At 38.8% G+C, this 19,109-nt stretch overlaps 1 protein-coding gene across 1 annotated transcript in view; it reads left to right on the top strand.

The window, feature by feature from the left end:
- The window catches only part of LOC136837554 (uncharacterized), a 125,320-nt gene extending 110,213 nt beyond the window's left edge, over positions 1 to 15,107 (top strand). The window contains exons 7-9 of the mRNA XM_067102408.1: positions 4,357 to 4,491; positions 6,463 to 6,676; positions 12,334 to 15,107. Coding sequence (XP_066958509.1) covers positions 4,357 to 4,491; positions 6,463 to 6,676; positions 12,334 to 12,449 — 465 coding nt within the window. The 3' untranslated portion in view covers positions 12,450 to 15,107. The remainder of the gene's footprint in view (positions 1 to 4,356; positions 4,492 to 6,462; positions 6,677 to 12,333) is intronic.
- Positions 15,108 to 19,109: the final 4,002 nt, after the last annotated feature.

The following is a 19,109-nucleotide window of genomic DNA, read 5'->3' as shown; positions in this document are numbered from 1 at the left end:
CTGCGTCCGAGGAGACCAGTTCCTGGTCTTCCAGAGACGGGGTACCATTTCGATCCTCCAGGGGTTCATCCCCTGGAATCAGATTTGGCAAAGAGGAAGTCTCGGGTGCTGGAGGCTCTCCAGTTGCGATGATCAACTGCATGGGGAATCCTAAATCTCCCGGAGGAGGATTCACCTCATGATTTAGATCCGGCATAGGGGCCTTCTTAATTGGTAGCTCAACATCCGTGGCGGACGGAGTGTGGCACTGCTCAGTGCTCACAAGTGGCACTGGCAGCAGTTGAGGGTCAGGCATGCCTGACAAGGGGACCGGAGGTGCAATACCTCGCGGACGACTTGGGTTTGGCTGCGGCAGACATTCCTGCCCCAGCAGGAGATCGTAGCCTCTCCGAGAGTGTTGTTCAGGGGCGTCCGCTGGGCGTTGCTTACTTGGGCAGCCCTCCCAATTTGTGGAATGGTCTGTCCGCTTGCACGTCCTGCAGCGGTACTGCTCCTCCTGAATATCTCTTCAGGGAGAGGGAGGACCTCTTGGTGGGCCAGCCCTTCACGATTGGTGAGGGCTAGGCCTAAAATAGTTTGGTTTATGCCCTTCCGCGGACCACTTTGGTGGGCGGAAGGTGGGGTTTGACTTTATCGAGAGTTCTGGATGGGGCCTCCGTGGAGGAGGTAACGTGGCTGCGAAGTGGCGTTGGTAACGGGCTTCCCAGAGAAGATCCCGTCCCAACAAGAAGGCCACCCGGGCCGAATTCCACCCACCACGCCAAGGCGGTGGGGTATCGTGCCCCAAGGTGTCATAACCTGGAGTTGGACCGTGGGAACGGTAGTGGTGTGGCCCTCTATCCACTTCATTTCCCACCGGGTTGCTTCGTCAACCATGCCACCGGCTGGCACTTGGGCCCTAGTGATCAGGCTAATGTCTGCTGCAGTGTCTACTGTGACCGGAAGGGTCACTGGCAGGCTAGTACTCTGAAGAGGGGCCACCGAGATGAACTGCGTTTCCAGTCTCTCGGGGTAAAGGATCCGGTGTGGACCGGCTGCAGAGAATGAAGTGCTAATTAGGTTGACAAATTTTGTGGTGGGGACATGATGTGGACAGGCCGGAGATACAGCATTGTAGTGGCTAGCAGCCCCACAGGATTTGCACGGGCCTTTTGGATGGGCTTGGTGGCCTGCAGTAACTGTCGGAGGAGAGGGCTGAGCGGCTGAATCGGGAGAGGAGTTCTGGTTGGTAGGGGTAGGCTGCTTATTAGTGCCGAGTTTGTATCGGCACTCAGCTTCAGCGTGTCCCCCCTTCTTGCAATAGTTGCACATGGTCTTGCTCGGCAGTCCATTCTTTGAGCGATTTGAGTTCGAGAGGTAGGCTGGAGGAACGATTAAGCTTCTGCGAGGTGCTATGTGACTGATTAAAAGTTCCCACGAATTAGCCATGCGACAAGCTTCCCATAAGTGTGGGGATGTTTATCATTAAGATATACAGCAAGGGCCCAGGCACACATTGGTAAAGGTCTTCTAGCATGGTCCGATTGAAAAGATCCTCAAACGTCGTGCAGGCCAGGAGTCGAACCAGTGCGTGCGGACTGGGTTTTGTGACATGCCCATTCCGTCCAAGACCAGCCGACTTCCTTGGCAAGACCTCGGAACCGTTGTCTCCATTTTTCTGGGGTTATTTCGTAGGCCTTGGTAATGACTCTACGAACTTCTGCCATGTTGCCTCTCTGGCTCTTCTCCAGGATGGAAAACGAAATTACCAAACAACTTTGTGTCTTTTGTTATCGTATTTTCCACGGCTAAAATGTCCGTTTAAGGACTGATTCGGATGGGACAATGAAATGGATTTATGTGGTTCGGATGGGACCAAATTTACGTTACTGAAAAATGTATTTTATGGTAAACTATTTCCGTTCGTTCACTATTTCACTGATACGGTGTTTTGAATGATTCCCGGTATATGGAAACAATAACGATCGGAATTGCCGACGCGATTACTAAATTACTTTGTGTACATGAAATGGGTTCCGCGGATTTGGTCTTAGGATTCGTTACTGAACGACTTAACTCGAACGCCGAACGCGGTAAAAATGCCCTTTCTCACAACGTTACAAATTATGACTCGCTCTGCTTTCAATGCACCCTTGCCTACCTACGCTAATTCTCACTATACTTCTTATTGTTTATTATTATGCCTGGCTCCTTGTTTGGAAGAGTAAAATGGAATTCAATATCTGACTTTTATCATTGGAATTAATGTAATTAATTTCCTTTTCTCCAGATTCTTTCTCTAAAATTTACTTTAGATTCTACGCAAGGCCGTCAATGTTACGTGTGTGTCTTGGCTGATCAGTTATTGGTTAATTTACGTAAAGTTGCACGGCCCTGCAGGCCAAGAATACACGTAACCTGTCTCTTGAAGCCACGAGTTAACTTCAAAGACAGACGTTAATTAATCAAAGTCGCCAGTTAAGGGGTAATTAACCTTAACAAAGAATATTCAAGGGATAAAGACCTTATGATAACCGTCACCAACTGCGGACGCAGAAAAAATCTCTACTTGTTAAGAGGGTATTAAATACAAAAAAACCACAACGGTTCTCCCCCCAAACAATGAGCGCTAGGCATAACGAATACCAGAGTATTAAAAATGACTTGCTTGCCTAAATCCCCGAGACTTACTGGGACAATTTGGCTAACGCTAACAATATAATAATTTGACTTAATCTAGACTTCATACCAGCATACCCCAAATGGTGGCTGGAGAATGAAACAAAGAAAGATTGGGAAATACAGAAAGAGGATAAAAGAATGGGCGAAGTTTTGAACAAAGACAGACTTTACCTTAGGACGAAACGTTGTTGCGCATCAACGGACGACCAGACGTTCTTGCAATTTCTTCTTCACTTCACTAATGGAATAATAGACAAAAGGGGGAAGAGGTCCAACCGGACGTGTTGTCTCCCTGAAAGCTTGATTCTCTCTGCCTGTTCTCTGACCGGCCTAGGTCAAAACCAGGCCTACAGTCATGCCCTAGGCGTCTACGCTCTGTTAAAAACATTCGCCAAGAGAGACAGGTAGAAAGGAAAAAAGGACCTTAGAACCACCTATTTTTAAGACTGATATGAAAATTTTCCTATAGGGGGAAATGCCTAAATGCTACCTATCCTTTCTCCAACGGATGTTAAAGTTTGAACTGAAGACGCTCCTAATGCAGACAACAGCTTCCCGGTCTTGGTCAGGCTGATATTATTTACAATCAAAAGTTATGAGGGCGAACAGCAGTAATATTTATAAATATATATATATATATATATATATATATATATATATATATATATATATATATATATATATATATATATATATATATATATATATATATATGTATATATATATAAATACACACATACATACATACTCTCCTCTATAAGGTTATAACTCATGATGATTTTGTACCAAGCAGATATATTGCTTTTCTGAATACCCTCAAAATAACATTAGAAAAATACTTTTGACAGAGAATCCTAAGAAGAAAAAGGAGGTAAGTCATAATTTATTTTATAATTAAGACCGCCTACAGTTGGATGAAGTTTCTAAGAAGATTATTTGCTAAGTAAATAGAGAGTACTTGAAAGTATGAAAAATTAATTTCTTCCATGCAGACGATTCAATATTTTAGCTAGAAATTTTAGCTTTTTTTCTCTAGATTGATTCTGTCTAAAAATATAAGATAAATAAAATTCATAAAATACAGATGTTGATGATATTTTGGGGAAAAGTAAAATGATAATATTATGTGTCATTTGACCTTTTGTTATTAAACTCACATTATGATGACCACATGAATATTCCCCTAAAAGTGAGTAATATTCTAGTCAGACTTTTGAAAAAAAAATGTTAATATTTTGCGGAAAAGTAAAATAATATTGTCATATCTTTTTATTAAACCCATTATGATCACTGCATAAATATTTTTTTTATTAAGTGAATAATATTCCATTCAGAAATTAAACAATATTATTAATATACAAATTGACGTGTAAATAAGTTGAGAAGTTAAAGGCCACAAAGTTACAGCAGAAGAGAAAATTGATGAAATATACAAATGTTAATATTTAATGGAAAAATAAAATCCGATATTGTCATTTGATCTTTTTTATTATGATGACTACATAAATATTTCCCAAGTTAATTGAATAATATCCTATTCAGACATTAGAAAATGACAAATTGACCTTTAAATAAGAAGTTAAAGGACGCAAAATTACAAGAAATGGAAAGCATTAAAATGAACGATGAATTTCATTATGAGGTCTCCATCACTGATACTAAAACCATACACCATCTCTCCTATGCACTCAACAGGTCTCCACAGGCAACGGAATATTATCAAGGCTTGTCGAGCTGACCATCGTCGAACCCAGGGCTGTGATACCGGGCAATGGGGAGTACCATATAGATGTAGGATCCACCATCACTTTAGACTGTTTTATACACCAGGTAAGGATAGCTTAGCGATTATATTTTTGCTGTTAAGGGAGTCAAGCTTATATTGCCACAGTTTTTCATGGATTAAATGAATGCTGTAGATTGTTTTATACACCAGATTAGAGTAACTTTGTTTCCTTATTTGCTATTAAGGGAGTAAGGCTCATTTCTCAGAGTTTTTTCTGGGTTAAATGAATGTTTATATACCAGGTAAGGATAGCTTAGCGATTGTATATTAGATGTTAAGGAAGTAAAGTTTATTATAGTCACAGTTTTTCCGGAATTCAATGAATACTTTAGACTGTTTTATACACTAGGTAAGGATAGTATAGTGATTATATAATAGTTGTTTAGGGGATGAAATGAATACTTTAGACTGTTTTGAGCACAGGTAAGGATAGCTTAATGATTATATTTTAGATGCTCAGAAAGTAAAGCATATGATCTCAGAGTTTTTTCGGGACTGAATGACTGTAAGTACTAAAATTACCATGTATTCTCAGGTAGTTATTTTTATTTCTGTTTACATTTTATTATTCATCTGTCTTTTGCAAGAACACTTTAAAATGACGCAAGACCCAGTATTGTAGCAGGAATAGTAACTTCATAGACGTGGTGTAAAGTAGAGAGTAAAAATATTGCATATCACAGCTCTAGGGCAAAAAGGAACTTGCAAAACGATAGAAAAAAAAGTTGATGCAACAATTTTACAGCACTTCTTGATTAACTGGGGTTGAGGAAAGGATGTTATGTAAGAAGAGACCACTGGTTCTGAAGATTATTCGTATACAGTGTAAAATGAAAAATATTGTATATCAAAGCTCTAGCTCTGGCGCAAAAAAAAAAAAAAATGTAAAAAGATAGAAAAAAAAGTTTGAGTGACAATTTTTAATTAACCGAGGGTGAAGTAATAATTTTAAGTAAGGAGAGGTGGTTTTCTTAAATGGAATTACTCGTATATAATGTCAGCTGGAAAATATTGCTTATCATAACTCTTTTTTTTTTTTAACGTTAGTTTAACCAGACCACTGAGTTAATATCAACTCTCCTAGGGCTGGCCCGAAGGATTAGACAAGCTATTTAAACTCTCTAAGAATTTAATTATAACTAGTGACTTATGTTAATCTAAGAATTAATTAAGTTAATTAGGAATATATTATAAATTATTCTATGAATCTTATATTTTAAGTTAATTAGAATATATTATAAATTGTTCTATAAATCTTATATTTTATCATATAAATTATTAAATTTAAGGAATTTTAAAATATTAAAAAGTGAAAATTTATCATTTTCTGACAGTATATCTTTAAAAGAATATCTTCTAAATAAAATGTCTCTTTGGATTCTATATTTTGGACATACCTTTAAAATATGCTTTACTGTTATTTGCACATTACATATTTCGCACATAGGTATAGGGGCATGGGGGTTACTCATCAGGTAACCATGTGTCAGTTTAGTGTGACCAATTCTTAGCCGTGTCAACATTACTGAAAACCTGCGGCAATTCTGATATCATAACTCTAGCTGTGATGCAAACAGGACTAAAAAAAAATTATAGAAAAAATTTTATGCAACAATTTGAAAGCAATTTAAGTAAAGGACTGTAATAATAAGTAATATATTTTTTCACATAGTAAAAGCCTATATTCATAAATAATATTAAAGGTGGAAAAATTGTTGCTTTGATAGAATAACTTCGTAGATGCTAAGGACAGTATAAATAATTACAAGTCCCACTACATTTATATACCTACATAAATTTAAAAAATACGTAGGTTCATGATATTCAAGACGGAATATCCTTTTGGCTGTTAATAGCAAACATGTTAATTCGTACTCGTGTGTGTTGCCAATCTGCAGTAAACACTTACATAAATATATAAAACAAAAGGTGGTTTTGCGTTATTCCTGACAGAATGTTCTTTTTGCCTGTAATGGCAAACATGTTAACCGGCCATGGTGTCTGTTCCATTCCAGAGTCTGGTGGCTCCACAATATATCTTTTGGTACCACAATTCTCGGATGATTAATTACGACAGAGAACGCGGAGGGGTCAATGTCCAAATTGACACAGGCCCACACGTGCGTTCCAGACTCACCGTGACTCGAGCTACACCTGCAGACTCGGGTAACTACACCTGCGCAGCAGCCAACAGCAAACCGGCGTATACTACGGTGTACATTACGAACGGTGAGTAGTTTTTTCTTTTTTAAATTGGCTATACTGAAGTAGTGACGAGACACTGTTGAAAGATATTGGTAGATTTAAGGTCATAATACATACATACATGTATTTATGTATGTATATGTTTGCAAGGTCTTGTCAGCACTTCCTGAGTAAGCATATTTCTATATTAGCAAATATCGTTAAACATTCTATGCATGGATAATTTTTTTCTCCAGTTGACAACAATGATTATAATTAGTGAGGTAGCTTAGCACCTGAATTTCAAAGGGATGGGGACATACCGGATAAAAGCACCAAATCTATATCATGTCATGCAATCTTCAGGGTCACGGCTCATATTCTAGAACTGGCGCCAAGAGATTTGACCCCTCTTAAATTTCTATGAATCTCTTTTGCAAAGTGGTATCATTCAAGACATGAGGATCAAGTTGAAAGTGTATGCTCTTTCAGACCATGTGATGTTTAGTTTTAAAATGGTGCAAAATTGTCGCGTTTCCTCTTTTGAGGTATTTCCTAGTATAGTTTCATGTTATATGCCACTCTGCACTCTTTGGCACAACTGAAACCCGCCCCATTTGTCCCCTGCCACTTCTCTACCCTTTTCTTCCTTCCTGGGAGGATACGCTTTGCTCGTATTCCCTTCTTGTTCTGTTATCAGTCAGTCATTAGTTTCTCATTATCTTGCACATTAGGGGCATCTATCATGAAAATCATTAAAATAAATCTTATTACATACAAAATTAAGGAGCAGAGTAAAACACGAAGGTAAGTTTAATGGGTCATAATTGAGGAATCTGCAAAAAGAAAAAAAAACTGAGTTTGAAACATAGAAAAATAAATAATAGAATCTATAGAAAAATAAACTACTCACCTTCCACTTCATCAGCAACAACAACAACAAAACAGTTCTTATATGTCAAACTAATTAAAGCTTTTAAATTACTTTTCACATTGGCAACTACATAGTTCGGTGCATCTCCAATGTGCTCTCTTGCATGAGAATCGTTCTACACACGTAGCACTTTTGACTTGACCAGTTCACTGTAGGCCTGGGATGCAACAGGCAAGTTGGACCACACAGGATGCCATGTGCATGTTGCACTCTCGAAAAGCCACCCAAAGCCCTCTGGAGTTGGAGACTTCTTTTCACGCTGATCACTAGTTGCCCAAATTCCAGCTTGATAGACTGTATGCTGTAGAAGGGTTGTGCGGGGGGATATTCTCCTTGTCCTATTCTTCTGAGAGAAGAGCTCCCTATATGCCTCAGTCACAGGCTCCAAGTTGCTTGTTTTACTATAGATGATTACAGTGAAGCGTTCAAGCAACTGAAATTCCTTGCACTTCAGTGTCATGGTCATGTAGGGTTAATTCATGTTTTTGAAAGCCTCTGTCACCACCTTGTGGGCATTCCAAGCCTCCCATAAACTGTGAAACATAGGAAGTGCTGATGACCTATCTTTCCCCAGAGTTTGGCAAATAGCAGTGACATCCAAGTACATGAAGTTCTTTCCAGTTCCAAAGACTGCCATCTGATGTTGGCTGGTCAAGTAATAGTACTTTCCTGTCTATAAGACAATGATGTCTGTGTCAACAGTGCGTACTAAACAAGTAGAGCATCCCTTGTCCAGTGTACCTTTCCGGTGAATGATAATCTTGGTTTTGGCCTCTTCATGGTCACATCATGGCATGGAGTGGGCTGAAGCTCTGCTGATCACATCTGTGCCTGACGTTATGAAGACCTCCTTTCTATCTGGCCAGTCATTGGAGTGAACTATGTCTGAAAGAAACTGGAAAAGCTCCTCCTTGTTTGTGGGATACCGGAGGATTGTCAGACCAGTTGCCAGCACCTTTGTTAGAGCCCACTAACCTTTCTGCGCACACCTTTTCTTCTTTTCTCTCTTGCTGATTCCTTGACACTTCTGGCAATGTAGCTGTCCCATACCACATCAACTCCTCTGCAGGATTTCAGTAGCTTCAGGGTGTGGGGGATGAAAACACCATAAGCAGAGTCATTGAATGTGGTGTAATTAGTAGGGGAAAGCATGTGCACCACAGCAGCACCATCAAGAATCCTTACAGCCAGAAATGGTGGAGGTTCCTTCTGAGCATTTTGTGTTTCTTGCACAAGGATACTAATGAGGTCGGACTTCTTCCCTTGGCGTAGTTTTCCGCCTCTTTCAGATAGAGAAGGGGGACGTGAATGATTTTCATGTTTAAAGAAAGTTCCCATATCTGTATCCCTGCTCTGAGCAACTATGTACAGACGTGAGAAAAGAGGCACATCATCTTTTAACAGGGAAACATTCTCTGACTGCTTGCTTTTCCTCTTGACCTTACCAGAGGCAAAGAGTTCCTACATTCAATGATGATATCCTTTTCGTAGCTGTCATACTGGGCCTATGCCTCTGTTAAGGTCAAGAGGAAAAGCAAGCAGTCAGAGAATGTTTCCCGTTAAAAAATTATGTGGCTCTTTTCTCACGTCTGTACATAGTTGCTCAGAGCAGGGATACAGATACGGGAACTTTCTTTAAACATGAAAATCATTCATGTTCCCCTTCTCTATCTGAAAGAGGAAAACTACGCCAAGGAAAGAAGTCCGACCTCATTAGTATCCTTGTGCAAGAAACACAAAATGCTCAGAAGGAACCTCCGCCATTTCTGGATGTAAGGATTCTTGGCAGTGCTGCTGTGGTGCATAAGCTTTCCCCTACTAATTACACTGCGTTCAATGACTATGCTAGTGGTATTTTCGTCCGCACATAGAGAAATGGGAGAAAGGTGTCTGCAGAAAGGTCAGTGGTCCAACAAAGGTGACTGGCAACTGGTCTGACTCTTCCAGGATCCCACAAACAATGAGGAGCTTTTCCATGGTACGTACAGTGTTGACCACTAATTCTTCAAACACGTGCCATGTGTCAAGTGCAAGCAGCTCACTTCCTTCATCTAGGAATGGGTTGCGCATCTCATTGATAACTTGGATAAGGCTTAGTGTTTGCTTGTGAAATGTCTTCTATGCAGACAGACCTTCTTCATGGTGGTGGTGGTGGTCATCTTCTTAGATGGCAGTGTACTCCTGCTCAAATTCAGTGAGAAGGCATGCCTGCCCAGGTCCAGCAATCATCCACTTATTGAAGGTCTGTGGATTTTCAGTTAAGCCAACTGTTAACAAGCTCATTATTCTGTTCATGAGCTTGATCGGTTGGAATGCTGGAAAACCTAGCTGTGTTCTGAACAACCCAGTTGCCTCTGACAACAATCTCCTTTTTGATTGTTGGAGGAAGGCTCTCCATGTCGCAGATGTGAATTGGGAACCCATCTGGCATAATTTTGGTGGTCAAGTGCAAAGAACCAAGATGCCAGAGCTTTCAGAGTCTCTACATATAGGGGAAAGTCTCTTTCTATGTGAGCATGAATTTAGTCAATCCCAGGATTTAAATCTTCAAGATGGTGTCCCAGTATGTGAAAGTCGGGATCTTTGTGATCATACTTTGTTTCCAGTCTTCCTCTGTCCTATCTACAGTTGTTATAACAGCAGCTGTCTTTAGGTAGCCATCATGTTATAGCTTGGAGAGTGCTAGAGCACTGACTTGTGGGCATGCCTAGTTCTCATCAGGTGTGATGCCTTCAAGAATGATAAGGTGTGCCAGCAGAGGCTAAACCTGCCTGGGTTATTTTGCTGCTGCTCATCCAGATCCATTTAGGTAGTCTCCAAGTGTCTTCCACACTGCCATCTCCAAATGAAGTCTGCCAAACATGACAACATACTGGTCTTCACCATGTTTGGTAGGCCGGTGCCACTGAATGAACTTGGCTAGCGCACAGAGCGGAGTATCAAATGCTATTACGGAAATCTGACCAGGGTTTAAAAACTGTATACATTCACAGATGATATTCATCCTATGCTTTTTCATTGAAGGTGTGGCTGCCTTCTCATTAAAGAGGCTTCTTCATTGAAGGTGTGGCTGCCTTCTCATTAAAGAGAGGAAGAAGTTGAGTGATGGCAGCTTCCACTTCTTGAGTACAACTTGAAATGAGGCATGGTAGGCAGACCAGGCTATACAATCTCCTTTGACCAACTCTTCTTTTACCAAAAGCTGACTAGCATGTTCCAACATTTCTTTTCTTGTTTGCATGCCTTCTTCAGTTGTCCATGTACAGCTTGTGTATCATAGACTGCCTTGGGCACATCCACTGATGCTTTGAGAAGTGCCACTGTTGGAACATTTGAAAAGCTGTGTGGCAGCTGGTGTGCCTTCCCCCTCCTGAAATCAATCTTATTCCATCTTGGATCTGACCCCTGTCTTCAGACAGTCACTGGGGAAGGCACCATTAAAATTGAACCCACTTGAGCTGAAGATTTCATTTCGTACAGTCCTTGCAGCCTTTGCCAAAATCAAATCATACCTCTCCTATTCTGGTGTGAATTCCTGCCCCAGCATTTGCTGCATTCCTTCTTCAAACACAAGTATGACTTGTTTCCCATCACTCTGCTCTTGGGTGTAGGGGAAGTATTCAAAACTTGTTCCTTGAAACGTCCTTTGTTGATCTCGCTGGTAATACCAAAGTCTGCAAGACGTTTCTCGTAGAGGTGTCTTAATGAAGCAAGCTTGAAGCAGAATTTACCCTCTTCTATCTGATTTTCAATATGCGTGAGGAGTTCTACAAAAGCTCTTGCCTTGAGCTTCTTCACATTTTCAGTTTCATCCTTGGAAGCTTCTCTTTTGTCTCACTAGAAAGCAGTGGCAATTCCGAAAACCAATGCGACAAGCAAGATGATATTTTGCTTCCAGGGCAATAAGGTCGGCGGCTCCTTCAATCCTGTCCATTAGTTCTGTTTCTTGTAGAACCCTGGCCATAAACTTGACATTATCATCTGTGCCTAGAGGTGTAAATTCATGCAGAAGTCCAGCTTGCTTAATGCAAAAAACGCAGCTGATGTTGTCAAACTATTGGCGTGGGCGTCGCTGCCTGCCTTCGGGGGTACCGTCTTTCTTCCTCTTTCTTACTCTATCCAGCCTGTTTGTATTGAACTGTGAATGACAGGATTTGTGCCATTGTGCCTGATTCCTAATGCGGTCATCCACTGTGATATCACCGCTGAAGTTCAGTGGCACTGGCAACTAATTCAGTTCTCTGAAATGAGTCACATTTTCTAGGTAATACATAGGCCACTGGTGCTGACTTGTCTATTCCACGTGCATTCAATGGGCAGCGCAGGGATTCAGTTGTAGTTTGTTGACAAATAATGCACTGTGTCCATTCCATCTTCATAGAATTCAGTCCTCAAAACCTGAAACAATAGAAAAATTGCAACATATAGCAGATATTTCATATAAGCATGTATCTGAATAATCAGTTATAAATTTGCACTGCGTAGGCATCCGTTTAGAATTGAAGCCTGGCTACTGAGTTATACCTGTAAAAAAGCTGGTGCTTTTATCCAGTATGTCCCCCTTCAACCATCTACGCTGCCTCATTAATAATTTAAGGAACCTTTCCACTTCAAATTCTTTTTATGAACGAAGAGTTAATGCACCTTTCTTTACAATAATAATGATTATAATTTTACTTTACAATAATAATGATTATAATTCTACAACTCTTTCAGCTGCAAATCGTTTCTCATCAAGGAACTAAAATACCTTTTATTTTCTCCACAGGTAACAAGATAGCGGCAATACAGCCAAGAGCAATGGCCCTTGGTGTAAGGCTGCAATGCAGCAAACTGTTATTTGCGCTGGTGGTTTTAGTTTCGCTTTTGAACAGCGTTCGTTAACCGTGTTCATTTCATTACTTTCATAAAGTTGAATATGAAAATAAGACAATAAGCTTACTAAGAGTTTATTTATTATAAATTAAGCTGCGATGTGAGAAAATATCGATAGTCGAATGCCATTTGTTGTCGTCTTGTGTATACATTCTACGTTAATGGATGATGTCATAATTACCCGAATTTTGTCATTTGCTTCGTTCACAAAAATAAAACATTTTCAGTTCTCCTATGAGCTAAAACCGTTTAGCTGTTGTATAACGATTAAGCATTTGAGTATTAAATGTATTTACAAATCATTAGCATATTAGAAATTGATTTAAATTAATTTTCAATATGTTAATTGGTCACCATACCCCAGTCACGTGACTATCATTCATTCGTTCGCCTGGTTTATGTTCGCTGTTTATACGACAAACTACAGATCGTCTGTAGCGATTGCAGACAACTTTTCACCTTTCTAGATCTGTCTGAATTTCATATTTCTCGTTTCTGTGGTTTTATAATAATCTAGCCTAATTTACCCTTTATTAACTAGTGCATATATGCATCCACCTTTTTGATCTGCTCATTATCATGAAACTTTTTCACAAACCGATGCATTTCGTCGCCTCTCGTTCCGATCATCACCCATCATCTACTGTACATCCTACTGCCATCCTCGGGAAGAACCATCGTACCTTAAGGGGAAAAGCTATCGTACCTTTTTTTTTTTTACGTCAAACTATCTCGGTTTCCTGTCGTTGAGTGTCAGCAAAAGTGTTCGTACTTATGCTCTATCTTGCAAGGTACAGTCAGCTGAGAAACGGCCAAAGAAGTTCACAGAAAACGGTACGTTATGTATGATAGTACTATGCTCAAGTTCCCCCATCAAAATCAAGTGTTTTTTTTTTTAGTGTCCGCCATCTTTCTTTTCATTCTAGAGCCGGCTCTTGGAATGATAACGAAGAAACCAGCTCAGAAAGTCAGATATTATTAACTGAAACGCTCAATATAGTGTCGAATGACTTGAAATCATAGCTTAGAAGAATTAACGAAGTGCAAATACGTCAAGAAAAACTTTGCTTATTTTTTCAGATATTGTTTGACATAACGGCCTGTGTGATGTCCAAGGGTAGGTGGCAATAATTTCAGAATTTTGGGGGTTATATACAGAAAAAAATTAATCATTTAAAAAAATAATACACATTGTGAATACAGTATAGGTACGTGTGTAAACTGATATCTGTGTATCCGTGTGTACATATAAGAACACTCAAATCATACATACACAACACGACGCAAATTTGAGTGTTTCCGTGTAACGTGTGTATGTGTGTTTTTTTAGACTCGCATCCATACACACACACACACACACACGAACTTCAGTGTATATAATAAAGGCATTATTTCAACTTTATTGACGAATGACGCAGGCGATCTGCAAACTATGTTTGCCGATACACATACCACTATGTAAAAAGAATATCTAGTGATATATTTTTTGATAAACATGAGGAATATTACTTTTCGAACTAGGCTATAAGACACCTTGTACATATTTCACTCTATTTCGTGTGCGTAATGTTTTTAAGTGTTTGTACAACGTTTACTTAACAAGTCGTATGTCAAGACACAAAAGAATAAATATTAGGAAACATGTATCACGTTACACTTCAGATTGAAAAAAGATTCGAGTTTTGTATCGAGTGTTTTGCGTCAAATACTAAATTTTTGCTATTTCTGATGTCTAATGTGTTTGTATAATTAGCTTGATATATTATCTTTTATATTTCACTATATTTTAACTGATAACCACACTATACTATATAGTGAATGACATAATACGTCATCTCTTTACTACAGACTCCTGGATGAAATTTGTCTTGAAATAAAAAAAAAATCTTAAAAATATGTGCACATTTATCATGTATTAGAAAAACTTTTAACCACGTAAAACCGGAATTGTGGGAATTTACTAGCACTAAAGCACTTACAACACGTTATGAAAGTGCTAAACAAAATTACGATATGAAATAATTCAGATTCCTAAACGAAACTTGTCTTAAAATAGGAGAAATGTACTAATACGTATGGACACTAATCATGCGCCAGAGAAAGTTTTGACACCACGTAAGCCTGGAATTGTGAAAATCTTGCAGAAGCATTTGCAAGTCATTATGAAATATAAAAACAACATTAAAATATAAAAACAACTAAGTTACTACCCATTATGCAACTGTAATTATGCATGAGGTATTTTCTTGTTTTGGTGACAATTGTTTTGAGATTTTCTTGACGTTGGTAATGATGATATTAAAAGGTCCTTCTCCACACACACACACACACGATATCTGAGCAAGCACACACAACTGTATGACGCGAACACAAAAGAAACACACAAAAGACGTACTTTGTGTACATAGGCAAACCATGCAACGAGGAGAGAAAGAGAAAGAGAAAGAGAAAGAGCCTCTGGCAACCAATGCTGCCACAGAGGCCATACCCAGCTTTCCTAAGGCTTTGTGTTGCGAAAAGTCCCTATGTATATTTTTTAACCTGTACATATTTTCATACTGTGTATGAGTATATATGCATGTATAAATGAGACTCGACAAAAATGTGTTCTGTAATCATGACAAAATGTGTTCAAAGTGGATATATAAATAAAAATATGAATTTATACTTCTGGTGTTTTCATTCTCCCTGGTAATCTCAGTGTGTTAATGTAAGGAGAGAGAACTGGACAAAGCTGGCATGAATGGACTTTCTACTTTAGTCTTCTCTCCTTTTCCTTATAATTTATTACACGAAATAACCAGAATCTGAAGGGAGAAACCCAAATCATCTTTTAGGTGAGTAGAATTGTCGAATTACATATTTCCTTCATAAATAAAGAGTTGATTGGAAAAATAACCCAAGTCATTTCGCCCATGATTCGAATTTCCTTTTGAATTCTGTGTGAATAAGATTCTTTTTCGACCGTATAAAAGCAGTTACGTTTTGTATGATAATATCTTCCATCATTTAATGTAAAGAGATGACGAAACAGACCTTCCATTTATCAAAAGCGGAAATCCTCCTCCCGCGTTCTGAAAAAAAAAAAAAAAAACGTATTAGTGACTAATGCCTTCGGTTGGGGTCAAGGCTGCAGAAACGTCAGGGAAGGGAAACTCTGCAATAATAATAATAATAATAATAATAATAATAATAATAATAATAATAATAATAATAATAATAAAGACGAAGCAGAAACGAAGCAGAAGAAATTATTCTTATTGCCCTAATTAAGCAAAAAAAAAAAAAAATAATAATAAACATGAGTTAAATAGGAGGACATAAACAACTCTATTTTCCTTGTAATTATATTTTTCAGCGCCATCTTGTCATAAGAAAAATAGGAAACAACAAAAAAATAGGAAACATGACAAGTATAACTTTCTGAGAAGCAATACTAGTGGACGACACTGAGAAAGAAAATATTTTCTTCAGTGGCTGTTAAGCCTTTGGCAAAGACAGCAGTGGCGAGAGATACTATGAAGAATCCCGTGTCCTTCTTCCTTGGAAACTGCCGGGAGAAGGGATTGACGTCTACTGTCATCACGTGTTTATGAGACAGTTATATATATGTAGGTTCCGGCGAAGAAAATTCCTGGATCATAAGTGACTATGTATAAGAGAAGTGCTTGAAATAAAGTTCACGGGAAGAGGAAAAATAACTTTTTGAGTGATTACAAAACCGGATCTGAGTAGGTTAACTTGTGGCTCGCCTCAAGCACTGGAGAAGGTAGGTAGTTTCTCTCTCTCTCTCTCTCTCTCTCTCTCTCTCTCTCTCTCTCTCTCTCTCTCTCTCTCGTACATACAACCACTAGCATGTATGAAAGCCTCCTCTCTCTCTCTCTCTCTCTCTCTCTCTCTCTCTCTCTGTGTGTGTGTGTGTACGCACAACCAGTAGCATGTATGAAAACCAGGCTGCCTCTCTCCTAGCATGTATGAAAGCTCCCTCTCTCTCTCTCTCTCTCTCTCTCTCTCTCTCTCTCTCTCTCTCTCTGTGTGTGTACGCACAACCAGTAGCATGTATGAAAACCAGGCTGCCTCTCTCTCTCTCTCTCTCTCTCTCTCTCTCTCTCTCTCTCTCTCTCTCTCTCTCTCTCTGTGGATACCAAATATGAGCTAAACATTAGTCCCTGAGACACTAATTGATTCAAAACATGGCCTGGCGATATCTAGTATTAAAAAAGGTATTTTATTCTTCTCTGATAAGAGTCCTGCCACCTACCCTAACCCAACCACCATCTTTCGAGAAAGCCTAATAATAATGAATACTCATTACAGTTACATCCTAAGTTCTCATTCACATATTCATTATCACAAAAACCCTTTCATCTCAGATCCTTTATGGATTCAATACCTCACTGTTGCAATATACATTCGCTTTTATAGTCATTATTAATAGGGCAAGGATTGCTTGATTTACCTATAAAAGACTGATGTTTATTTAAAGCGTATCATATCTAGATCCACTCTCTCTCTCTCTCTCTCTCTCTCTCTCTCTCTCTCTCTGCAAGTTACTGTGAGAGAGGTTTATTTATACAAGACGAATGTTTATTTAAAGCGTATCATATCTAGATCCTCTCTCTCTCTCTCTCTCTCTCTCTCTCTCTCTCTCTCTCTCTCTCTCTCTCTCTCTCTCTCTCTCTCTAACGTGCAAGTTCTTGCGAAAGAGATCTGGGAAGCAAAATTTCTGCCTGATCTCTTCAGTATTACCATTTAGACGTCCCTCGTTATTTTCAACACGACATTGTTCGCATTGTACACCGTTATTACCGTATTATTTCCATCATTACCAATGTTGTTACAGGCTGAAATGCCGCCATTGGGAAGAAGTTTGGGAATCCAATTCTACACATTAAAAGTTCAAACTTTACTCAAGTATGGTTTGAAGGTGTTCGGATCATTGATTGTGAACTGAACTGAATTGAATTGAATATAGAATTTAGGCCAAAGGCCACAGCACTGGGACCTATGAGGTCATTCAGCGCTGAAACGGAAATTGACAGTAAAAGGTTTGAAAGGTATAACAGAAGGAACACCTCGCAGTTGCACTATGAATCAATTGTTAGGAGAGGGTGGAAAGTAAGATGGAAGACAGAATATGAAAGGAGGTTGAGTTAAATGAACGAAAGGGGTTGCAGCTAGGAGCCGAAGGCACGCTGCTAAGTAATGCCTACAGTGCACCGCATGCGGTGCAATGACGGCACTAACCCCCCACGGGTCATTGACTGTGTAGATTTTGTGTGAAGAGCAATAAACTGCAAGACACGTCTAGAATTACGATAAATATTATATAAGAAAAATTAAGATTTTAAACAATTTCAAAACGTTGATTTTAGTTTCTCGTCAAAATGTGGCCAAGCGTGTAAATTTAATTTTACGTAACTTATTCAGTTAGTTTTAATGGAGGTGGCAAAAAGCAGGTTTCTTTTACCCAGCTCGTTACGCCAATCCTCAGCTAATTTCCGATTACATAATCGTTTCGTTACATGACCTTATAACTGCCAGAGATTAATTTAATAGTTTTTGCAATTATGATGGAAATAGTTACTGAATGAATTAAGAAAATGAACGAAATTATCAAAGGTTACCATAAATAAAGCGGGCTTAATGTAGCACATTATTATATCTAATTAAAAAAAATTCTTGATGCATTAACTGATGTTTGGGATCGCGTTCAATCATAAATTTTCCTCCCTTGCCCCGAAATAGTTTTGGAACCTTTTAGAATTCAAATTATTCTATAATCTGATGTAACTTATTAAACCTATAAACAAAAGGTCCTTTCGTACAGGATATCTACAAGACTGACAGGTTGTAATTATGTAGATTATTGCCCTTTGGAAGAGTTTCTCAAACTAAAAGTGAAACATGAAATTATATAAGTCTTCAGAAAGGGTGAAGATTTTAATTTTATCATATTAAATATTTACATATCTAATGACCTAATACTTTACAATAATAATTGCCCTTTTATTAAAGGTAGACGTGAAAGAATGAGAGTACGTAAATCTTCAGAAAAGGTGATGATTTTAATCTCACTTTTTTCATATAAAAAATTTACATTTCTAGTGACCTAATACTTTACAATGATTATCAACACCATAGCTGCAAGAATACAATCACTAGAATGTCTCTAAAGGAATACAACTACCCAACCGATAAGAAAAAAAAAATGTTGACACACGAAACAACTCAAAAAGCGGTCAGTACACAAAGGGACATTTCAACAGAGCAGACCTTGTTTAGATAGCACTCAGGGATGAGTCTAGTAGGCTACTGGTTGTCAGTATCGAAGTGGCGTGTGACATAATATATAATCTATACAGTACCTACGCCTATTGACTATTTTGACTATCCAGTTTCTCTGTGGCACTGTCATAGCGGGATAGTTCGTGACCTTAGGCTCTTGATCCTATTCAAGAATTCGCTGTTGATTTGGAATTTTATTCCATCAAAAACATTCAACATGCAGAATAGGAGACCATTTCCATTCGCCACGAAACTAGGTCAGTCTCGCTATGTTAAAAATTTCATATGGTCCAACCTTTACCTCTCTCTCTCTCTCTCTCTCTCTCTCTCTCTCTCTCTCTCTCTCTCTCTCTCTCTCTCTCTTACACGCTAGTATGTATT

Source organism: Macrobrachium rosenbergii, chromosome 59 (genome assembly GCF_040412425.1).
Source record: "Macrobrachium rosenbergii isolate ZJJX-2024 chromosome 59, ASM4041242v1, whole genome shotgun sequence".
Taxonomy (NCBI): Eukaryota; Metazoa; Arthropoda; class Malacostraca; order Decapoda; family Palaemonidae; genus Macrobrachium; species Macrobrachium rosenbergii.
This window is presented reverse-complemented; position numbering and strand designations above follow the sequence as displayed.